Raw genomic sequence first — 25,903 nt, 5'->3', positions numbered from 1 at the left:
ATATATATTTATATATAATGTATGTGTGTGTGTCTTTGTCCCACTCCACCGCTCGACAACCGGTGTTGGTGTGTTTATGGCCTCCGTAACTTAGTAGTCCGGCAAAAGAAACTAATAAAATAAGTACCAGACTTTTTAAAAAATAAGCCTTGGGGTCGATTTGTTTGACTAAAACTCTTCAAGTAGGTGTCCCAGCATGGCCGCAGTCAAGGGTAACTGAAACAAGTTAAAAATAAAAGATACATATAGACAGAAATAATCTTTCTTAATGGGGAAAAAAAATTTGGATCCTTTTTTTATCATTTAGCAGTATGGTAAGGAAAGCCAAGCTTAAGTAGCATTACTCTGTGTTGCAATATGCGCTTCGATGAGTAATACATGGGACGTAACTCTATGTTAAGAAAATTCGCAAATTTGAATAAGTTCGTCTGCCTTATAGACATAAATATGGTGCCCTTGTTCGGAGAAAGCAATAAAAAAATTATTAATGTCGTAAACAGATTCTGGATTTTATTAATTCTATGATATGTTGACAAAATTCTAGTTTATTCTTCTCAGCAGAGAATATCAATTTAGTTGTTTTGAAACGCTGTACGAAGGCAGGGAATATCAAGTGAATATTGCGGAAATGATTTACGAGGCAATATTACTGAGTTTATGGAACGCTACATCAAGGCAGGGAACCTAAACATGTGTTCTTTTTCTTAGACACTATAAAAAGGCAGGGTATTTGTAGTTTAGTAACCAAACGCTATTCGGGGCATGTAATTATTTATGAAAACCACGTCGCTGAATTAACGTATCGAGCACTTGTTGTTAAGCTGATCAGAGGAGGAAGCCAATGTTACAGAACTCACAACTTCGTCGAAGAGTTAGAAACTCAAATTGACGAACTCCGTACTCAAAAACAACGAAACAAACTAGTCTTCTCTTTATTGCTTCGTTTTTAGTTACAAATTCTTAGTCATTCGTAAACAGAGCAGTATTACAGATGTAATTCCGTTATCGAAAGGTAAAACGAACTGGTAGTGAAGGATGTTCGAATCTTAATTTCATTATTGAATTGGAGCCATGAAATATTGATAAGAAGGAAAAAGAAATTTGAAGAAGCCAAGTCTAAATTTAATAGACAACCCTGCTAATTATATAATTCTTGACTATTTTGTTGTCTTATTTTTATTCATTTTTGTGTTTGGACTCAACCCCTAGTTTACATATCTGCTATGTCTTGCAGAGTATTTTGTGTTTATACACACACATTTTGAGATTTTTGTAGAAGAAAAGATAGGAAATTTCCTGTAAGATTATATGGAACTGGAATTGTCTTCTACTAGCGAAGAGGAGTTTTGCAGTCAAGACTTCACGACAAAAGACACCCCACATTTAGTGCACCAGTGGTTGTATTGTAAAAGAACGGATATACCTTGTGAGACTCGCGTGATAAGAAAGGACTATATCTAAGGAGAACTCTATTACCTGTAAAAAACTTATTCGCTAACCCTAATTCCAAACCCTGTTGTTGAGTCCAGTCGCTCATTCCTCAAAATACTAGTAATTTTTTATTTTAAACTAACGACGTTCTATATTCTTGTGGAAACTGGTGTCGTCTTATTCAACACTTCAACACTTATTCAACGCATTTCCCAAGGTAATGTTCACGTTGCCTGGAGCTTATACAAAAGATAGCCTTTTTCTCTTCAGATAAACCATGAACAAGAACTGTTGTGCCCAAATTCTACTAGACACGCTGTCGTCTATAGCTCCATTGCATGGTAGCTGTGCACGATCCACTAAAGTTATTGTTATTGTGCTCGTATGTTTGTCCCAACTTCCAGCATTGTCGGCCACTGAATCACAGTAAGTTGGAACTGAATTTTATTATTCATATATTGGCAAGTTATTATTATTTTTTTTTTAATTCTGCGAAACTATGCATCTCGTGTCTGAGAGAATTCAGTTTCGTAGTTTCATTTCATACTATGATATTTACATTGTAATAGCAAGTCGTCTGCTATACGATAGTTAAATATTCTTCTGTATTGCAATTGTTACATTGCTCTCTACTCGTTTATTTCTGTGTATACATTTTTCTTTCTGTATATATCGCGTTATCTATCTATCTATCTATCTATCTATCTATCTCCAATCCAAATTTGTACCGCACACACACAAAAAAGAAATTGGATGCATTAGTTAAGTACCAAGGGCTCAAAGTGAATGGTTACCAGAGAGAGAGAGAGAGAGAGAAAAGATTTGGGTTGAAGTGGTGAAAATGACGTTAATGTTACATTTGACGGAGATGACCTAAGACTGTTCAACAGGCGAAATGTGTCACCGAAGATTTGACCTGCAGAAATTTAGTGGATGCACTTCTCCTCTGTTATGTGCATGCATCCCCTCCTATTGCCCATGCTGTACCTTCACACCTCCCTACTCTCTCTTCGCTTAACCACTGTCTCTCTCTCACTAACCTCTTGATACTACTTTTCATTTTCTCTCCTATTACCCACTTCTATAACACTCTGTTGGTCTCTCCCCAACAACCCTCTCTCAGCAAAAAACTTGTAATATCAGTAACTGTTTTGGACTCTGACGAACTCGTAGATAGACTGACCCATCCTGAGTCCATCTACTCAACCCGTTCCATTACTACTTCGTTTAACCCAGTGGTTTTCAACCGGGGTCCAATATGGTTACTTGGGGTCCATTCAAGATTTTTGGAGGTCCACATAACAAAATAGTCAATTGGGGGTACACAATTGTATTTTCAGGGCCCCTGAAAGTTATTTTACTTGAGATGTATGTATTGGTGTGTATTGCATGAAACAATTAGGTTTCTTTCTCTAACATTTTACGTAGTTCAACTTACACAAGTTGATGCTTGAAAAAATAGGAATTTTGAAAGTTTTTATAAAACTAGTTTTTTAAACCCAGAATAATAAAGAGGTCCATAGATGAAAAAAAAAAAAAGGTTGAAAACTCCTGGTTTAATCCATCGCTCTGCCTCTGTTAATCCAGCCCTAACACTTTCTTCTTTTACTGTGTTCCTTCCACCATGTGACCTCTTTCGTTTTGCCAGCTACAAGGCGACTCCAAAAGTGCTGGTGCTACATAAAATACCCAGTACATTCTGTAAATGGTATCAATTTAAGCAGCAATAACGCAGGGTTTGAGAAGGTTCATTAGTAAGCTTTGTAAACTGGTTGGTATCAGGAAGAGCAACAAACTATTGTAGAGAGCATAGCCAAAAATGTAACATTGGGGGAACACATAACCTCAGGTCTGAATCTTGTACTACCATACCCATGCCAACATATGACTGTGTGTAAAATAAGGATACAAACATACACAAACGTTTATAGGCACAGGTACATTTCTTGTCTCTCTTTGTCTAAATGCTTGGCTGTTTAAGAAGTTTGCTTTGCAACCATGTAGCTTTGGGTTCTATCCTATTGCATGCCACCTTGTACAAGTACCCTTTATAGTCTTGAGCCTGGGAATAAAATTTGGTAGATGGAAACTGTACAGAAACTCATTGTGCATTTCCACATGTTTTCACATTGTCACCATGTGAATAAAAACAATGACAGGATTTATATCTCATAAACAGTTTGTCCCCATAACCCATGTGTGAAGACCAGTACAATAGACACCTTATCTAAAAACAAATGTTAATTATGGGAAGTTGTAGAATATGGCTTCAATAACTTCTCTCTAACCCATACCAGCATGGATATAGTAAACATGAAAAGTGTGTGTGTGTAAGCTAATAATAGCTTTATACACTTACAGCTGTAGTCTCTGTGTGTGTTTTTCTTACATTAAAGTTCAATTCTACTGAATAGCTGAGCCCTCTGACATGAAGCTAGTGACCACACTTAGTCCTGATCATAGATAAGCAATGAGAAATGCATGTAGCAATGTAATATTATTAGTGTAACAATGACCTTACATTTTCCTGAAACCACTTGGAGTGGTTTGGCATTAGGAAGGGCATCCAGCCATAAGAAACCATCCCAAATCAGACTGGAGTCTGGTGCAGCCTTCCATCTTACCAAACTTGGTTAAACCGTCCAACCCATGTCAGCATGGACGATAAATGATTATTTTATTCAAGAACAGTGTCGAACATCATTTGCAATGCTTGTTCCTGTATCAGTTGTAAAATCAAAATTAGTGTTTCTTAGTAATCTAGAATATAAGTCAATGTTTGACAGACTGATTCTTATTTATGCCTGTTTATTTGATCTGCATGAGCAAGTATACCTTTTAAGAGCCAAAACTATTATTGCATACTTGAAATACATTTTGGTTAATTTCTCTTATTGCCCATACCAAATAGCTGTAATTTCATAAGATGTTGTGATTATATCTGTCTACCATTCAAAGCAGATGGATCAAGTTTTCCGGAGTGAGGTATTGTTTAATTTTTATAGTGCAAATGTGCATTATGATTGTCATTTAACACCTGTTTTCCAAGGTGGGTTGGATGGTTCAACAGGAGCTGGTGAGCCAGAGAATTAAGCCAAGCCCCAGTATTTGCTTTGGTGGTTTCTATGACTGGATGCCAATCAATTTACAAAATGCACTGGATGATTTTTATGTGGTACTGGCACTAGTGAGGTCGCCAAGTAACTCACAAAATTAGATCCTCCAAATGAGCTGGGTGTTGTATTGAGGGAAGGGGATTTATGCTAGGTGATGAGATGTTAAATTATGACAGAAGGGCAAAAACAGGTGTTAAGCGATACAGAGGATCGGGCAGAGTGAGTGCATAACTAGAACATAAATGGAAGTAGAAACAGTTATAAACCAAGTTCAAATGTTGCTTTACTTATACCATCAAACTATCTAGCAGCATAACATTAAATTTGGTTTAAAAAATTCCGGGTAGTTTGTAATTCCACAAAAGACTTTGAAGAAATTGTAAATGATCCTACTAGTAATTACGAAATTTTCCTAAAGAAATGCTATAAATGATTAGTAAAAAAAAAAAGATATTCAATATTCAGATGCAAGTTGATACAGGCAGTTGTCTCTTTCTGGTGGTAATACCTCAGAACTTCTGGATTGATCTGAATATATCAAATTTGCAGATGTGATCTCCAGTTAAAATAATTTGATTTCTTTATGATTAAGCTTTGAAACTCATTTTAAAACTTTTGACTATTGTGTCAGTGTTTCTCTTTGGATGATGTAAAGGTCTTAGGTTTACATCCAATTTTATTAAACCAATACACATATTTCATTGATATTTACTGGCTTCGTCAAACACTACTTCTGGAGCACTGTTTCAGCAAAATGGTTCTTAATAACTCTGTTCAGTTTAATTCCAGTTTTATTCTATTAATTTTCAGTGACTTTAACAGCCTTTCAGCAACTAAACAATTGCTTGAATTAAAAATAATTTTTGAACATACTCAGATGAAATATTATCATGGGTGGTTTCCAATTTTATAAATTCACATTTGTAACACTAGTTTCTACATCAGCATTATCAAGTTCAACAGCATCATCACGTTCAACCTCATGTTAATAAGTTCTTAAGGATATGCTATTAGGAATCAGATGTATTGTGCATGAGAAAAGACTCAGTTTGGGAATGTGGTGCATATGGATAAAGCTAGTTGTATGAAGTGTCCATGACTACTGTAGATGGAACCTGTGTAAGTAGAAAATCTGGGAAGACAGGAAGACTGATCTCAAGATGTTGAACCTCATAGAGATAAGACAGAAGATAGTGATATGACAATCCATACAGTATAAGGAAACAGGTTCCAAAAGCATAATGTGTGTGCACACAACTGGATCCCTTAATGTCCCTGTCAAGTTTACACCTGCTTTCTCTTATCCCAACAATAGACTGCTAGGTCCCACTCTTGAGCGAATTCCTTTTGACATCCAGCCTTATTTTTAGCATTGTCACTGCCCACTTCATTTAGCATTGACCATCTGCACCCTTGCTTATGTTCCTCTCCAACTCTCCCCAACACTCTTGCTGCCCTAACCCCACTCCTATCCCTACTCATCCCTCCATTACTCTCCTATTTGCTGTATTATTCTGCTGCTGTAATTAATAAAAGCAGAAGTTGCATCTTATTTCATATCACCATTTCTGTACTGAGTGAGGCCAATTGAAATATTTGACCAAAGAGAAAATGCTTTGCTTTTTATGTGCACCATACAGTTTTCAAGGTTTCCTTTTCTATATTTCTTCTACCTTCTTTTACTTGTTTCAGTCATTGGACTATGGTGATGCTAGGGCACCACCTTGACTGGCTTAGTCAAACAAATCTACTCAAGTACCCAATTTTTCAAGTCTTTTTCAATTCTATCAGTCCCTTTTGCCAAACCACTAAGTTATGGACATGTAAAGAAACCAACACCAGTTCTTAAACAGCGACCTACAATGGGTGCTTACACAGTTTCCCTCTACCAAATTCACTCGCAAGCTACTTGTCAGCTAGGGGTTATAATAGAAGACACTTGCCCAAGACTGATCCTGAAACCACATGGTTGCAAAGAGAGCTTCTTAATTGCACAGCCATGCCTAGCAACTTGCTTCAGCTATAGTTACTTATCATGATATGATGTCCATCTTCTGGAAGTATTTCTAATGTACCTTTTTCTACTTGCATCAGTTTAGGTAATCTCCCCCTGGAATGTACATCTCATAAATCAATGTTGAACATTTTTGATATTCATCCTCCTATAACAAATAAACCAGTAACAATAATGCTCACAACAAGTGCTTCAAGTTTCTCCAAAATATCAATGTATGATGGAACAAATTGTTTTAACTTGTGATTGCATTTTGGTTTATAAAACCAATCCACTTTTGAGATATCAGTTATCTCACTGTCAGTGATAAATTGCATCTTAACATTAAGATTGACTTTTGCTTTGGTCATTTTAGTATTGCTTTCAACCGATTTCATGAATCCTTGAAATCTTATTTTCAAATCCTTCAACTGCTTTTGTGGATTTACAAACTGCTTGAAAATAAATGTTTATATTAAATTTAATTTACTTAACCACTGACTGGATATTTTGATGGGTTATGCTTATATCCACTAAAACAATGCTTAGAACCAGGTTTATTCTTTTATCAACATGTCGCAATATCAAGGCCACCCTAATATTTGTGTTTTCAATTTGGTTATTTGAAATTTAGAAATCATTTCATGCTATTGTATAAATTCAATGCCTGTACAGTGGAACCTGTTAACAAATTTAAATTTTACCCGAAGGCTTTTTCACCTGAAATGTTAATAAACCAAAATTATTTTTCCCCATAGTAGAACCTCAGCAGGAACTATCTCCCTTTGATACTCCCAGCTTATCACCAACTGTCGTTGCCAGCTTGCATGTTCGTTACTCGAGACACTGTTCATCACCTGAAATATTTGTGTTTAAAAAATTGTTCACAAACCGATTTGCTCATGTTGAGAGGTATTTGTTAAACTGAACTTCCACTGTATTAAGTTTTGATTGAAGATTTTTTTTTAATGATTTACATGATATTCAACTGATTGTATTCCGTCTATGAATTTCATTTGAATTATGTAATCTTCTATACTCTTTAAATTTCAATGTTTTCAAATGCACGAAAAGTAGCTAACTATTATTGTAATCTGAGAATAATTTGTGGAGGTAACCTGTGGTAGAGGTAGACACAGGAGGACAAGGGACAAGGTTGTGAAGCATGATCTTCAAACATTGAGCCCTACAGAGGCAGTGACTGCTGACTGAGACCTTTAGTGATGTACTGTGCTTGAGAGGACCTGACAAGCCATGTGCAGCTGTGTTGGTGGCACGTAAAGAACATCTTTTGAATGTTGGGCCTCACAGAGGCGAAGTGGCTGAGTTCGTTTCAAGCATGGGGACCTCTTGGAGGCAATGACCAAGACCTTTGGCATTATGTTGTGCTAGAGAAGACCTATTGAACTGCGCAAAATTGCAGTTGTAGCAGATAAGTGACGCAAATTGACATCTGTACTGGTGGCATGTAAATGCACCCTAGTGTCATGCAAATGGTACCTATTCCAGTGGTGCGTAAAAGCATCCATTACACTCTTGGAGTGGTTGGCATTAGGAAGAGCACTCGGCTGTAGAAAACCATGCCAAATCAGACTGGATTCTGGTGCAACCTTCTAGCATGCCAGCCCAGTCAAACTGGCCAACTCATGTCAGCATGGACAACAGACGCTAAATGATGATATATAAGAAAAAGGTGCAAGCTTGACTGTTGTGTGCACACGCATTATGCTTTCAGAACCTCAGTTTTCCCATGCTAGCATAGCTGGCAGGATTTTCTTAAGCACCGCATATCACCATTCCTCACAAAGTTTTATCTTCTCTGTGAGAGGATAACTTCGAAGTTTAAGCTTGTTTGCCATCTTTGTAAAAATTTACATGTACTCTGCTAAAGAGTATCTAGTAATCCTTCGGTTTAGTGTCAAATTGTTTTAGAATTTTAAATAAAGATGTATTATGACATCTTGGATAAGTGTCTTCTATAGTATTGGGCCAGCCTGTACCATATGAATGAATTTGGCAGATGGAAATTGCAGGAAGACTGCTTGAGTGTGTGCACTAAAGTTCAACACTGGAAAAATATTCTGCTTCTCTTTTTCTTTATTTGTTGACCTGCCTGCTTATTTTTCTTAATAGTAAATTCAGCTTTGCTCATAGTCTATAAGTTCTTGCACTTAACCCTTGGTTCTAGTGAAGTTCCCTACCCCATCCTCAAGGAATCGTTCAACCTGGTAGAAATAACACCCAAGTCACACTGTACCCTCTTTGAAAATGATTTCTTAAATAGCTCCGTATTTCACTGTTCCTTATTCATAATTTAGGTGTTGAAAAGATCTTCGCTTTTCAACCTTGGGAAGGTGCTTCTAACTATTGCCCCTTCGGCACCACTGCGTAACAACCAGTGATAGTTTGTTTACGTCACCGTAACACCGGTTTGAGAGCGATAGAATGTACCAGATTAGAAAAATATATATGTACTGGGATCGATCTGTTCGACTAAATCCTTCAAAGCAGTGCCCCAACATAGCCTCAGTCCAATGACTGAAACGAGTAAAAGTTATATACGAACCACTTTCATATTCGCTTCTCTCATTTCCTTTCTCTTTCTTTCTCACAAATGTAGCCTTGTACTTAATCACTGACTTTAATCCCTCCAGTTTTTTTATCCAGTGTGTCGAATATTGCATCATGCAGATTTTGTATACGGTGTATGATTAACGGTCATTGAACTGTTCTTAAGGAGTGTCTTTGCATACTCACTCTCACGTGCTGATGTATGAGTTTAGTGATTCAGTTTCTCCCCTCAACGCATTTACTGGAGAAAGTTTAATCGAATTTACTGCCCCTACTCCCGTTCCACCACACACCACATTTGTAACCCTTTGCTAATATTAACAAAAAAAAAAAAAGTCTCATCGCCGACGTTCGTTTAGCTTTTTATTTTATTTTCTGAAGTATATTTTTATCCTCATAAAGTGCAAATGAATCTAGTCCATCGACTACATCCCTCCCCATAAATATGTGGCTTTGTAACATAGGAAAAACTTTCAAAATTATATTCATTAAAGATCACTAGTGTGTGTTGTTCAACCCACGGTCAGCTCTGATAAAACAAAGAAATTCCGGCCGTTATCCTCCCGTCAATTTCGTATGTCCAGGGAACCCAGGACCACCTTATCCATTGTCCTTTTCCAAGATAGGTGGTGTGTGAATTAGAGATTTGGTACCTATTTCTAGCAGGTCGAAAATCCACGTAGAAGCTGACTCATCTCGTATTTGTCACATTATGATCTGTAACGAGAGTTAATAAGTATTCATTAACTCATTAACCTTACATATTCCATGTTTACGTCACAAACTTAATCTCTCTCCTTTCGTCGCTTTATTGCTCGTTGAAATGTCTGAAAAATAAAGCTACATCTACAATGATTTACAGTCATTTTCCCTTTTATTCCTATAAACAACTACACGAGACATCCGTTTCACCTGAGTTACAAAGCAGATGTAACGTTATATATTAAAAGTTGTCTAAATACCGAAGGGTACATGTAGAAAAATGTATGAGGTGAATCGGGTGTGTGGGGAAATGACATTTAATTGTTTGTTTATTTATTTTTTTTGCTCTTGTTACAGAATCCCGTGATAGGATGCATGTGTTCAGTTTTGTAGTAAAGGAAGTGCGTGGGCGGAAAAAGTTTAAAAAAAAACATTTTTAACAAAAACTGATAAATCAATTGTGGATGAAAATTTAAAATAGTATTCTTTATTATTTGTGCATAATCAACTCATTTCTTCAATAACCAGCAAATTTCTTAGGACATTCAATCTGGTAAAAATCCTCCTTACAAAACACATGACCGTTTCTCTTTTATTGTCAGCTACTTAAAACTGGAACACTGGAAAGTTGACCCATCCCCAATCTGTGCGTTAACTTCCTTATTCGCTCGCTCACTCGTGTGCGTGTTTATACGCAAACCTTTTCACATGCAAGCACGTGCGCGGAATCACAACCATACACTTTCAGGATCAAATTCTAGCGAAGGAGATGGGATAGCTCTCAAATGATTTTGCTCCTATATAATATTAACTTATTACATAGGCTCTGGAACAGGGGGTGCAAGTGCGTCCTCTAATTTTTTTTCTTTTTTGGGGTGGGGCAGAGGCAATGAAAATGCTTTGAGCATCCTCTTGGAAAACTGGGTGTTGCACTCACTAAGTAAATTGTGCTTATGTATAATTTTTTTTTTTTTTTTAGTGTATTATCTTGGTGAACTGCGTTGACTATAATAGCAACGGCATCGTCAAACCCGGATTTAAATTACTCTGGTCTGATATTAGATGTATGTATATGAATATTGGGGGAATGGGGATGTTGACAAGGAGGCGAGAAGCATTAGTTAGCGAAGTTTGGAAACAATATCCCTTGGTCAGCCACCACAGAATTGTTTAATAACAGCAATATAAGCAAATTGTTTTAAACTAGGGTAACAATTAAAAGGCAAATTGTCAATACTTCTTTTTAAAAGAAAAGACTTATTTGCCGTTTGCTTCCTGATAAATCCAGTATTAGGAAGAAAAGACTGGTGCACCCAAGCAAGTGTTTAGATTGTTTAATGGTTAGTCTGAAGAAACTCTGCCAAATTAGATTGGAGCCTGGTGTTGCCATCCGGTTTCACCAGTCCTCAGTCAAATCGTCCAACCCATGCTAGCATGGAAAGCGGACGTTAAACGATGATGATGTGTATGTGTATATACATTCACATAAAGTTACTATGTGTATCTGTTTAGAGCAGTATTTCCCATTCTGGTGTATTGATTGAATTAGTACCACAGTGTTTCATCACCTGTCTCAATCCTTCATCATTTGGCACAAACAGCAAAGAATCTCCTAGTTTTTGTGAATTGATGTTTTCTTATGACTCATTGCCTTCCAATTGGCAATAATATTACAGTATTGACTTGGTGCATTTTATGATGCCATTTCTACATGAGATTTTCATTGGAAAGCCTAGTACCAGTTGAGGACTGCAGTATCAGTCCTGTATCAGCTTTTATTACCCTCTTACATAAATTGCATTTACAGGGTTATGTCACCTCTAAAACTCTTTTGCATATTGTTGGGCTAAAAAAAAAAATCTGTAGGTTTTGGTTCAAGCCTCATACAAAGCTACTGATAAAAACCTTATGGGGCCCAATTTTACAGCAATACATTGGATATAACATTGTGTGTGTATGTGCATGTTTGTCTTTGTTTCTGTCTCCCACCATTGCTTGACAACTGGTGTTTGTGTCCCTGTAACTTAGCAGTTTGGCAAAAGGGACTGATAGAATAAGTACCAGGCTCCAAAACAATAAGTACTGGGGTTGATTTGTTTGACTAAAATTCAAAGTGGTGCCCCAGCATGGCTGCAGTCTTATGCCTGAAACCAGAGAAAGATAAAATATATACACACAAGCATTGCTCTTTGGTTAAGTTTGATTCCTAACTTCATAGTTTCAGTCCTATTGTCTGCTACCAGAGCATGCTGGCTTAATTTCTTTCAAGCTTTCACATGTCCTCATCATGTATATATGTATATATATATATGTGTGTGCGTATGTATTCCTTTGTGTTTGTCCCCCACCACTCTCTGACAACCGGTGTTGGTTTGTTTGTCTCTGTAACTTAGGACTTTGATAAAAGATCAATAAAATCAGTACGAGACTTAAATGCAAGTACTGGGGTTGATTTGTTCAATTAAGCTATTCAAGGTGGTGTCCCAGCATGGGCACAATCCAATGACAGAAACAATAAATATATATCACCATCATCATCCTTTGATGTCTGTTTTTTATACTGGTGAGTTGGACAGTTTAACAGGAGGTAGCAAGCCAGAGGGCTGTACCAGGCTCCAGTCATCACCTTTTGCATGGTTTCTATGGATGGATTGAGATATATATATATATATATATATATAATAGCATATTACAGTCCTGGGGTTACCTGTTCATAAGAACATGGGTTGCTTAGAATAAAGATACTCAGTGTGAGCATTTATGTTTTAACAAGGAGTCTAACAAAAATGTGCTTTGTTGGATTCATCGTTTTTAATAAAATATAAAATACATTCTGATATAGACAGGCAGAATATTGCTAGCACCAGCAGACCCAGCATAATGTCCAGAATGCTGCACTGTCCTATATTCAATTTGTGCAGTCATGATGTCTTAAAAGATAGCCATGCAAACTGCTACAATATTGATCTGAGATTATCAATTAAGAATTTTAAGGTATGATCTCTCTCTCACACACACATGCACACATATAGTATGTTTTAATCTCATTACATTATTTTAATGTTTAAGTGTGGTTTTTCTTTGTTTGGCACAAGACCAATCTTTGCAAAGGAGGAATACACTGGGCTGAATTCATTCAACCCTGTGTATTGCTGGTAGTATATATATATATATGTGTGTGTGTGGGAAGGGGTAGTTGATTTAATTAACGGTACCAGCTTTTGTAAGCTTGTGTTAGTAGTAGCAGCAGCACTTTTGAAGTGTTATTTATTCATAGTTCATTGATTATATATTGGTTATAGCACCATAGAAAGTCAGTTTCAATGTTGTGCACTATTTAGTTTTAACCCTTAACATTCTTTATTCTTCTGAGACATAAATATTCATGTCGCAATCTATATTTCAATCTATATTTCTGAAGGGTGATGGTCATGCATGCATAAAACACTTTCCCCACTTCTCAAATTCTAGGTTCAACTTATTCAATAACTAGCAGTTATGAAATTTTCATGTCCTTAAGGACCCAATCTTGCTAGCAGTATACATGACTCCTTAGTTCTTGCACATAGGCTAAATATTTTGTCACTCTGAATTATGTTAGTGACTAGCTACAGTTACTAAATATGTCCCTGGCAGACCACACTCAAAATAACCTTGACATCTTTTTCACTTCTGATAATAATCTCTACATCAACTCTGTTGTCTCATTCTTGCCTAATCATGTTAATACCTCTTGCACTGTTCAGTTGTATTTCACTGATACTTCAATACTTCTTGTCAGCTTTGCAAGTTCAATGCCAATTATAGCAGCAAATGTTTCTCCTATGGTCCATTTTGGGTAGCATAGTAAGTTGCTGAACCCATTCTCTTAATTATATCCTTTCTCACCCCTCACATAACTCAATCTTTAAAGGTAGTGCAGGAGTATACTACCTTCACATCCAACACCTTAAAGATAATGGAAATATTTATAAAGAATCACTCCTTTGTTTCCTTAAGTTTCAGTCTTTCCTTTAGTGATAATTGGTATGATTTATGTAGAACAGATCTACTGGACACTTGCTTTGTCATTTATCTTTGTGCCTTTATTCTTGAGAACTTTAAAAATAATGCTCTCTTGACATCAAAGTTTTAGCTGTTTGGTATAAAAACCTCTTTACTCAGTTTTCCAATTATGGTCTCCATTCTTTTAAAACAGATTTTACGAGTAGGTTCTTGTTGTTTGACCTATAATCAGAAGTATTCTAACTCTGACCATTCAACATGTATTTTAGGGGCTACAGTGGTCAATTTATTGGTTGTGTATCTCTAGGAGACCTATAATTTAAAATGTTTCATCAGTGTTTGTGTCCCCTGCTTTTTTATCTTATGAAGGCAATGTGATTTGAGGGAGATAGAGCTGCTTTCTCTAGCAATTAAGTGAATTTCTTGATTATTAGTAATAGTAAGATCTTTAAAAAAAACTGAAATAAAAATTCTATAACAAAATTGTCACTTACTGAGGTTTTATGGAATGAGATTTCAAATTAGATTTTGATTTAAGTACAATATTTTAAGCATGGATAGTGTATATTGGGTCACTAACAGGAGATTTAGGGTTGGCTTAAGCAAGTTGCTATTTCTATTGAAATAGATGAATTAGCTACACAATCATGAAATATACTTAGCTGATTGATGTTTTATAGTGTGTGTGATATGTTTGTGATAGCTTAAAAGTTTATTTTAATAATAATGTCAGTAGGTCTGGTAGACAACCATAACTTCCCAGAATGATATAATAAACACATAGGTTAATGTCATTTTTGTATTTTAGAAGTTTGTTTTTATTTTTTAACACTTGTTGGCATAATTTGAAAGGTTAATTATATTTGTTTCATGATTTCTACTTCCTTCTCCCTTGTTTCCTGCTGTAACTCTTATGTGTATCAACTTAGTTAATGTATTTACATTTCTGGTTATAGTACTATAATTCAGGCAGTAATCTGTATAAATTAGATTCTGTGAATAATAGTATAGCTATGGCAAAATGATTTACTGGATAAGGCATGGATTACTAGTTTGTTTTTAATCCCTTGAAAGGAGACTTTATCAAGCACTTTTATGAGACTTTATCAAGCTTCACTTCAGCCAACTGATGTGAATAGACACCAGATCTGAGATCTTTTAGAAAGGCAGTGTGTACATTAAATAAAGTTACCTTTTCAAGTCATACTGGCTCATAAGGGCCTGTTTCCAAGGTTCATGGCTTATATGTTCCCCATTTGGACAGGACGCCAATCCATTGCAGGATTATTCATTTTTGTCAGCTGAGTGGACTGGAGCAACATGAGAATGAAGTGTTTTGCTCAAGAACACAATGTATTGCCTGGTCCAGGAACCAAAACCACAATTTTATGATGACGGGCCCAACACTCTAACCTCTAAGCCATATTACCTTCATGATTAAGTGGTAGATGGATGACTGTTTTGCTAAAGTATCCTTGAAATGTTTGATCTAGACTAAGATCAGGGCAGGGTCCTTTCTAGTACTAGAGGAGAACTGTAAGTGCCTGTAGTAAATAAATTTTTACTTTCAGGTTGACAGGTAAGCAACTGTTTTGGATTTAAGGTTTAAACAACTTTTTCCTCTAGGCCTTTTGCAGACTTTGCCAGTGGCTAGTTTTACATTTGAATACAAATTAAACTTAGTTCTTTGAGGCTCTTCATCCTCTGATTGTGACAACTTTGTTTAATCTGAGGTCAGCTTCAAATAAGTCCTGTGATGAAAAAGACCAAATTGCTCAATCCATTGTGTCCTTATTTTCTTTTTTTTTTTTATTGCCGACTGTGTTACATGTTTCCAATAAGAATCCTTCATCTTCATTTGTAGTAATTGTTCAATGTCACTTTTACAATATCTTTTTGTTGTAGTGATTTTGTATATGAATATTTGGTCTTGTGTTGAAATGAGTTACGTAAATCAATAAGAGAACCTTGTTAAGTCTTACAACTGAATGAATGCATTGTTGACTGAATTAGATTTTTTTCCAAATATTACTGCTATCTTAATTATTCATGTTCTCTAATTGTATTATATACATGTTTAGAGAAGATAGAAATGACCATCAGTTGGTGTAGGTTTGATAGTATATGTATCTATTTTTAGTAGGTCAAGCAACTCTAAATTTCTCTAGGTAAGTTGGCCCACTTTAGTGTTTTAAGTTTTTTTGTTTTTTTTTAATCTGTTAATATGAGATCTTTCTACAATCCCTTTTATTTAAATTAGGACCAACCCTATAATTTTCTAGGTTATTAATCTCATCAAAATGTATATTTACAGTATTTATTTTTGTCTCCAATTACAATCAGGTGTCTTATTTCTTATTATTTAATGTCCATTTTCCATTCTGGTATGGACAGATTGATAAGGGCTGGCTAGGCAGAAGACTACACTGGGTTTCACCGTCTGTTTTGGCATGGTTTTTATGGCAGTATGCCCTTCTTGGCACCAACCACCTTACAAAGTGAATATATACATACACACATAAAAACAGAGTATCCTCCAAAATGTATGCACACATTGAATGACTATAAGTCAGTGTTTATTGAAATGAATTTCATTTTTGAAATCTAATGGAATCTAGACAATTCAGTTTTTTAAATGGAAGTTTGTTTTCAAACTGGTGATTGTTCTGGTCCAGGCACTGTTGATAAAACGATGGAATTGTGGAGATCAAGAAAAATTTTGTTCGGTATCTCTGTGCACTTTTGTTCAGTGGCTTCTCCTGATTTGTCTGTTGCTGGGATTGTACTGTAAACTTTATCCCTTGAGTATTTCCATAAAAAATCTATTGGCATGAGGTCTGGTGAACATGTCAGGTACCCCATCTTGCTGGAAATAAATCTCTACATCTTCAATGTCTTCTTGAATGCTCAACATGACATTGTCACATGTTAAAGTTAATGGAAGCATTCACTGTACCATAACAAAAAAGAAGTCCAATCCTTTTGATAAATCAGTAGATCCTAATAAATTAACATATGCCTCTGTAGTATGCAGATGCTTAAGTTCCCAGTGAGTGCAATTGTGATGATTGATTGAGCCATTTAATTTAAATTTAACCTCCTTACTCCAGTCTTTGTTGGAAAGTGTGCATCCTCTACATATCTTCTAAAGTACCACTTGAAAAACTCTACACTTCTGTCTGGATAATCTTTGTTGAGATCTTGGACTACTCTTAGAATAGAAGTTTTCAATGACAGCACTTCAGAATGCTTGATTTTGAAATTTGTCTATGACTTGCTTGTTACACAGATTTTCTTCAACTCGAGAAATACATTTCTGGTATCCTTTCTTGCTTTGTGTAGGTCATTTTCTGGAATACTACTTGGGGACATTTTAAATAGTTCTATCTTTTTTGACTTATCTCTACTTCAAGTGATGGGAAGTCACATAGATGGATTTGTTTGATACTCCACCTAAACTGTTTTTGCACTTCAACTGTATTTCAAACTTCCAGTAGTACTTTAGGACTAAATTTCCTCTGTTCAAAGCTTGGTCTGGCTCCCTTCATTATTTCTAAAGGGTCAAATCCACAATGGAAATTATCTGCTTTTAAAGTGTGTACACATTTTTGTGGGGGACAATGTGTGTGCATGTGCACGCACACACACACACACACACAAACACATCATTAACTGAATTCTAGCTAGGATCCTTCATGTAACTATCCTAAGTTTAGTGTCTTCAGTAAAGAAATAGTTTCTGAGTTGGTTTGAATCCAGTTTAAAACCATGTCTATCCAGTAATAAGACGGATGACTAGATTGAAAAAAACATTATAAATATTATAAAATACACAATGTAAAAGTCTGTAAAATGATTCCTCTTAACTATTCATAACTAAGTGAAGGTGCGTGGTTTAGTAGTTGGGGTAATTTGCTCGTGATCATAAGGTTAAGAGTTCAATTCTTGACAATGCTCTGTCCAGTTCACTCAGCTTGCAAAAATGAGTTGTACTTGTATTTCAAAGGGTCAGCCTTGTCACACTGTGTCATGCTGAATCTTCCTGAGAACTACATTAAGGGTACATGTCTGTGGAGTGCTCAGCCACATGCACGTTAATTTCACAAACAGGCTGTTCTGTTGATCAGATCAACTGAAATCCTTGTTGTAACCAATGGAATGCCAGTATATTTACACCTAACCTCATATATATATATAATTTCTTTATAGCTATTTTTGTTTTTATATGCCACAGGCTTCCATACATTTGTACAAAATCAAACATTAACACTATGTACATGATATTTGGTCTGTTTTATTGAGTAGGGTAATGCAATCCAAGTGTGTGTATGTCCATGCATTTGCAGATGAACTGGCAGTCAGTAAACCATTGGATACAGTTCTTTATGATATTTGTCCTGCAGTCTTGGGTGGTGCAGTTATGGAATTATTAATGTTGGACAGGATCTTTGTGTTCTGAATTCAGACACACATTCTCGATGTGTTCATTTTGGAAGTCCCTTCATGAGTAACTAAGTATTTCTTTGTCATGTCATTCTCTGTAGTATAGGGGAGAGAGCGAGCAAGCAAGGATTCAGGGAAAACTAAAGCACAAACCTAAAATAGTATCTCTTCAGTATATACATGTATAATACATACACACACAAATATATGCATTTGTGTGTGTATGTGTGTACATACACACACACCTCCTTTGAGGATATGAAAAGGATAAAAGCTTGGTTTAATTATTTATTGGCAAGATCATCTTTTAAATGTCATTAAATGTTAGGGGAACACAGACTGGTCATTTTAGTGTAATATTCTCATGGTTAGCATGGTAACAGTTGACTGAGATGAGGGTTTATTACAGTTTTACTGCTGTCCTCTTATAAATTAGCTGTCAGGGTGATGGGAATTATATATCAAGGTGGAGGAGGTTGTCTTCTCTGGTTTTCATCATCACAATAGTCTCTGGTTACTCTGTATTCATTCTATCTCACCCTCTTCTACACCACCTCTCTAAATATTTCAAATGTTTTATCAAAGGGAAGTTTGAATGTTTCTAGATTTTGAACCTGCTTGAATGTTATACCTAAAGAAGCCCTCTAATCCTGAGCTCCCCATCCTATGTCTGCTTTAATTCCTTTCCTCCTATCTTTTCTCATATTGTCTACCCATTTCTTTAGAGCTCTCTTGGTACCTTTGTGTCTCTGTCTGCATCTAGCAGGTAAACCAAGCCTCTTGTATTGATTTCGTTTTGTGAATAACTGGCCAATTTGTTACTGCATTTTTGCCAAGTAGTTGATATTTTGCAAGAGGTAAACCCACCTGTTTTATCATTCCTACTATGTCTCATATGACAAATTTCCTCGTTAAACTTTCCAAAATTGTGACCAAGAATCTGTTTTGTCTACTGGTATTTATTTGAACAAATTTACACTATAGGTACCGGACCCTCATATTCTGACATAATTAAAAAAAAAATGCTTTGTACCAATATCAAAGTTACCACTCTATGGCTCTTGAGTGCTTTTGCAGTGTTCACACTGTTGTAAGCATTAGGTATAGTTCTCTGGGCTGAGGATATTTTGATGTATTCCTTTCTGTAGTAGCAGCATATGAATTGTTGATCCAGCAAGCCAAAGTATTGTCACTTAGTATAAAGTGATGTAAGGGAGACGGACTATTCTAGCAAACTATGTAAAAAGGCGGTATGGATAATGTAATTTGAAGGAAATCCTTGGCTGTATACATGTACAGGTTTAACTCATCCACAAGTGAATATAACCTGGGAGTTTGTACCACTTTGGCAAATTGTTTTCACTGCCTATGTAGTCATGAGTAGACATATTCCTTCTCAACCTTGATCCAGCAGAATATCAAGGATGTGACAAGGAGGGCTGAAGCAGCAATCAACTGTATTCATTTTCATCTGACTAGTGCCAGTGCCATGTAAAAAGTACACAAGTACATGCTGTGAAGTAAATGGCTTTAGGAAGGGAATCCAGTTATAGAAACCATTCCAAATGGACATTGGAGCTTTGCACAGAACTTTGGCTCATCAGTTCCTGTCAAACCACCCAAAGCCATGGATGTTAAACTGATGATGATGATGATGATAGACTGGAGCAATGTGAGATGATGTGCTTTGATCGTGGATGCAGCATACTGCCCAGTCTAGGAATTGAACTCATGTCTTTATCAGTCCAACACCCTAATCACTTAGACACATTCCTTCACATATCCCTGGGTACTTGCAGAATATTGGTCTAACTGGTAATCAGCTGATTTGAAAATATTTCCTGGAAAATCTTGAACAGTTGGTGGGGATGATGGATTTACTTTCCAAGAATTTAGGATGACTTACTGATTCCTCTCCTCAATCTTTTTAAAAAGTTCTTTTCTTTTAATCCCTTTGCAGTGGAAGATGGTGCCAAAAGAGCGTCAAGGAAGAGAAAACAAGGGAAGTTGTTGAGAGAAAGAAATGCATTCAAAAATATGTCACTCGTTGTGGATTTTTTTCTTTGGACTCGTGTACTTTTTACAAGTATGTTATACAATGAGCTTTTTATTTGAACTTTTCCTTGTATTTGAGTTTTGTTAGTATCTTTAATTTCTCTCCAGATTTCTGAAAATTATACACATTAAAAAAAAAAATCTTTTTAACCATGTTATTCAACTGTTTAATGCTGTTTAGAATAAGATATTAGTTTGCAATTTAAGTCTTGCTGCATGCACAATATTGAGTCTAGATCTCTCATAGCATCTTCCAATCAATCTCTATTGTAAGAATAGATAGTTGTATCTTCCCACTGTCATATGAAGCATCTAGTTAATAGTATAGCATTTGACTTATGCTCTTTTTCTTTTTTAATCAATTTTTTGCTGTGAAAATAAATTGTTCTTGTTACATTGTCTTGTTTGGACAAAGCTTGTTAGTGACCTACTTTTATAAATGAGGTATATAAAACAAACACTTGACAGGCCATGTGTGCATTTCATGTCTGTGTTAAAAATATGATCATTAGAAGCTTATTCCTGTCCACAAGTCCATCATCCTTTTTATATATTTTCCACTAGGACAACAACTTGTTTGAAACGATATGACCAAAATATAACTATATACCACACAGTGTTAGACTGTTGTCCAGGCTGGGCTAAATCTGATAGTGAAACTTGTTTTGGTAAGTTTGCTTTTTCTCGTAATATTGTATTTTTTGTGAACAATGTGAATATTCCTAATAAGCCAACCACTGGTTCACTGTTTTATAGTAGCCAGAGAGTAACAAAGAAGCATCGGCCACTTCAGCAGAAAAAAAAAAAAAAATGAAACCTCAAATGTTAAGATATATATCAGCTTGTCGGTTTACTCACTGCTGTTTACATTGTTTCTTAGTATATATTAGTGAAGGATTTATGCAGATCTGTGTCTGATAGTTTTCTGCACTGTTTCTATTTACCAAATTATATTTGCAGGCATTGATCACCTAAAGGTTATGCTTGAAGATGTTTGCAGACTGTGCTAAATGGTAGTTTCTTGGAAAGACACAATTGTAAAATGATACAAATTAACTATTCAGCAAGGCTATACTGAAAAAAAAATTTTGTGTGTGTGTGTGTATGCACACACACACATTAGTGTGATTTTTTTATTAAGTTACTCAAATGCAAACGTAGCTATAAATAATAGCAAATTTGAGTCGCTCTAAAAAATTAAGACCTATTTACAAATTTCTCAGTACTTTCAAAATACTATCTAAATGGTATGTATGTATTTTCAAATCTGTGACTTTTCTTGTTCTGCAGAACTAGCTCAGGGCTCTAAGCCTTTACCATCAATTCATGAACTCTCTATTGGAACCTTAGCTGCCATTTGCAGTGCAAGTTTCTTCATCATGATCATCTTGTTCTTCATTGTAAAAGCTGTCTGGAAAAAGTAAGTTTTATTTATTTGTGCTTTTTGGATGAAGAAAAGATTTTTTTTTTTTTCATGTCTTTTAACATTTCAGTAGTTTTAGTAATTATGCCACTGATCTCAGCTTGGAGTTAAGTCTGCATTCACAATAAAAATTTTGAGTTGAAACTAGTTGAAATATGCATTTATAGGATTCTGGAACAATTGAAGGTTAGGCTTGTTGATATGTAGAATAAGAGTCAAAACAATGTGGAAGTTTAACCTGGCAGAAAAGCATTATCCAATTTTCCTCAAATTGCACTCTTCTATCCTTCAAAATAGGACATGTTGGACTATGTAGCTAGATTTATAAAAAAGATGATTGAACATGTGGGGTGATCTTTTGATCATGAGTTTTTTTAATCTTGGCTGACTTGGAAATAATTGAACCTTATATGTAATATTTTAAGTTTGTGAAATTGTAATTACCAATATATATTTCCTCAGAAATTTATTGAAAGCTTTGAAATATTAAAAAAAAAAAATGTCATTAATTTCTTTAAAATATTTTAAATATGTATACATTTATAGAATTCTCTGCTAAATACTAGTCTTAGTTAAAATAGATGTTCCATCTGTACAGATAAGTGAACTTATTTCAAGAAAGCAAACAAACTTTGAACAACCAGAATAAGTTTGAGAGAATATGCAATACAACACATTTTAGAATCTTGTCTGTGCTTCATCATATCTGGGAAGCTTATCACTGAAGTTTGATCTGTTTTTTGAGTTTTTGATCTACCTTGGATATCTGGTTGTAAAAGTTAGTACTGGTTGCGGTGGTTTGTCAGTAAATGCTTTTTAACTTTGTTTTCCCTATCAAATGTAATGCTTATTTTACAATGTTTTGAATTATGTATTGTCTCATGGCTTCAAGATTTCAATGATTAATTTTTGAATGACATTGTAGAGCAAGTGTGAGAGGCCAGAGCTGGTAATTTGAGCACCAGACAGAATATTTAGGCTTGATATGACCAGTTTAAATACTAAGATTAAATTTACATCTTCCCACACTGGAACATTTTATACTCTTTTACAAATCTCAATCGCATTTTATCTCCCATTTACTCTGCCTCCCTTCAGTGTTATCAGTGGAAAATTTACATAAAGCAAATAAATGAGGAAAATTTATATAAAGCAGATAAATGAAGTATAATAATTAAGATAATTATTAATAATAAATTAAAAAGGTTGGTTTAGTTTAAGAGGTTAAATTATGCATTGTGTTTACATGAAAATGAGAATTGCTTATCAATGTCTTTTTATCTGTGAATACTTCTTGCAAAATTACAGTTGGGTGGTTGTCATTTGAAAGCTACATCATTATCACTGCACAGGCATATGTGTATAAGTGTGATGAAAACATTGATTTTGAATCAATATCTGGTTCTTGCAATGTGGTGTGCAGTGTCAGACATCTGTGATTGTCAGGTATAACGAGCTTCTGTTTGTGGAGTCACTGGCTGGAATTGGCTCATCTTAATCCCTAGTGAATGCTGATACAAGTAATGATGGACTTCTATACAGTTTCTTTTTACTAAATTCCTCTTACAAAGCATTGGTCAGCCTAAGACTATGGCATAAGGTGCATTCCAGAAATTTTCAGACTCTTTTTAAAGAGATATTGATTTCAAAGTACAAAATTTTAATCTCCTTCAAAGTAGGATCCTCAGATTTTAATGCTCTTATTCTAGTACTCCAGCCTCTTTGTGAAGTTCTCATGGAAGCCCTTCAAGGTGATGGAGCCCAGGATTCTTATTACAGCCTTCTTCATTTTCTCAGTCTTCAAAACAACTGCCCACGTGGCTCTCCTTCAGCTTGAGGAACAATCAAGTCAGAGAGAGCAAGGTCTTGACTGTAGGGAGGGTGAGGAACAGTTTTGATATCCCTCTCTGTCAAGTAGTTGGTCACCAGGATGTAACTGTGGGCAGTGCATTGACCTGGTGCAGAGGCCACTGACCTGAATGGAGGAGCTCTGGCCTTTTGCAAGGGAATCTCTTCCTGAACTCCCTCAAAACCTTCAAAGTACACTTTGTTGGGCATTATCTATATGCACTGGGTTCTGTCTAGCAGATGCACTTGATGTTAAAAAAGGGTATCAATATTAGTATTCTTGGGTCTGGTGAAGCCAGGCTGCTTCTATAGTGCACTCTGTCTCTTGGTCTCTGGATCATGAAAGTAGATCCAGCTTTTGTCACAGGTCACCAGAAACTCTAATCTTTGATAGGAGGTAATGAACTCCACCATCACCCTGCTGTCACCAACACATCTTTCCTTCTGATTGTCATTGAGTACCCTGGGAACAAACTTTGCATAAATTTTGTGCATGCTCAGATCTTCATGGATAATTCTGTGTACAGTTGCCACCTCAACTCCAAACTGCAGGCTTAGTCTTTATAGACACTTGGTGGTCTTCTTCCAGAAAATAGCAAATTTTTTTCAACCAGCTCTGATGTTTTGACCTCCCTGTCACATCTCATTGTTTCTTACCTCTTCTCTACTCTCCTGCAACCTTTTATGCTAGCAAAAAAAAGAAAAAAATGCTTGGCTCCTGCAAGTGAATCCATAAGCAGTCTGGAGCATTTCATAAATTTCTGTAGCATTTTGCCTAGTTTAATACAAGATTTTATTGCATATTGAGTGAGCTTCCAAGTTGTCTTCATCCACTGACTGCATTCTGCAGACTAATGTGCAGTGTTTAGTAGGGTGTGTTCAAAGTGCTGTTAGCCATCTTCTTCAATGTAGAATAAGTTGGCAGGTCAGCTTATTTGATGTATAGTAATGCTAAACTGAAATTACAATTATCTAGGACAGAACTACCTATTCTAAAAGTCTCAAAACTTCTGGAATGCACCTTACCGAAGACATTTGTTTAAGGTTTTGTGGGATGATTTGAACCTGGAACCAATGGGTTGTAAAGAGGACTTCTTAATCATGCAGCCATATCTGTATCCTTTAACATGTAATTTACTCCCATCTCAAAGTATGTTTAATTCGCTACCTTTAGGAATGGCAATATTGTAAAGGTTGTGATTTGGTAGAAAGTGAAGAGTATAAGACAAATTATCTTAAAAGTATTTTGTTTTATTTCTGCTAGGATTGATTATGACTGTTGTCCCTACAAACTTGGCAAAATAAGTACTAGGTATGTACTGCGATTGATGCAATCCATTACACCAGTTCCCATGGGAGAGCCTCTGTGGTCACTTGACCTGCTAGAAATAGCAACCTAATCACCCTTAAATCACATCCTCAGCTTTAGAATAAGTCACATTGGTTAATATACTTCTAGACAGACTGTAACTAATTATGTTTGTATAGTCATGATTAGAGTGACTTGATTCTATGTCCGCTTAGCAATAAATGTTATATTGGGTCAATGTAAAGTCATTATGCTATTGTTAAAAGACTTCTGATGGAAGGTGTAATTAGGCTAGCTAGGGGCTTGAGTCTTGTTGATTGAATCAGCTGTTCTGTATTACTGGTACTCATGCCAACTGATGTGGAGATTTCTCCTTACAATTGTACACACGAATACCAAAGTTGAGACCAGTGGCATTCTTATTTATACAGGGAGCAAATATGTGGGTTTCATTTGTTTCTGCCAGCTCATAGGGCTATACTTAGTTGCTCACTCACTCATTGAGTCTAGAAGGGCCAGAGTTTGTGGTCCTTGCAGGCACTCTTGGACTGGTTAGATCGATACCTTTAAAGTTCTGTGTGAGCAGGAACATTTCAGAAAGCAGATATTCTGGGGAAGAAGGAATGGGGATAGTAGGGTTGGATGCAACAAATGAGTGGGATGAAGTATGTTTCTGAATAATTGATCTTCTAGTAGGTTAAGAGGAACATTTTTCTTTTGGCTGTTGATATGTGAATCAAAATATCTTCAGCCTGGTATTGAAATCAGAATGAACTCAACTCACAAAGATACATGCTTTTATTTCTTTGTCATTTGACTGCAGTCATACCATAGTACTGCCTTTAGTTGGACAAATTGACCCTAGGACTTATTCTTTGTAAGCCTAGTACTTATTCTGTCAGTCTCTTTTGCTGAACTACTAAATTTATGGGGATGTAAGTACACTAACATCAGTTGTCAAGTGATGGTGGGGGGGGGGGACTAACATAAATATATATATATATATA

At 35.8% G+C, this 25,903-nt stretch overlaps 1 protein-coding gene across 2 annotated transcripts in view; it reads left to right on the top strand.

The window, feature by feature from the left end:
- The first annotated feature begins 707 nt into the window (after nucleotides 1-707).
- The window catches only part of LOC106869812 (uncharacterized), a 31,450-nt gene continuing 6,254 nt past the window's right edge, over nucleotides 708-25,903 (top strand). The window contains exons 1-5 of one of the 2 annotated variants that reach the window (XM_014915694.2): nucleotides 708-1,857; nucleotides 20,222-20,347; nucleotides 20,881-20,984; nucleotides 21,607-21,736; nucleotides 24,852-24,899. In XM_014915694.2, the coding sequence (XP_014771180.1) occupies nucleotides 1,709-1,857; nucleotides 20,222-20,347; nucleotides 20,881-20,984; nucleotides 21,607-21,736; nucleotides 24,852-24,899 (557 nt within the window). In that variant the 5' untranslated portion in view covers nucleotides 708-1,708. The remainder of the gene's footprint in view (nucleotides 1,858-20,221; nucleotides 20,348-20,880; nucleotides 20,985-21,606; nucleotides 21,737-24,851; nucleotides 24,900-25,903) is intronic. The other variant, XM_014915696.2, reaches the window with a different exon arrangement.

The sequence above is a fragment of the Octopus bimaculoides genome, chromosome 6 (genome assembly GCF_001194135.2).
Source record: "Octopus bimaculoides isolate UCB-OBI-ISO-001 chromosome 6, ASM119413v2, whole genome shotgun sequence".
Taxonomy (NCBI): Eukaryota; Metazoa; Mollusca; class Cephalopoda; order Octopoda; family Octopodidae; genus Octopus; species Octopus bimaculoides.
The sequence above is the reverse complement of the archived record's forward strand: the minus strand, read 5'-3'. Positions and strand labels throughout refer to the sequence as shown.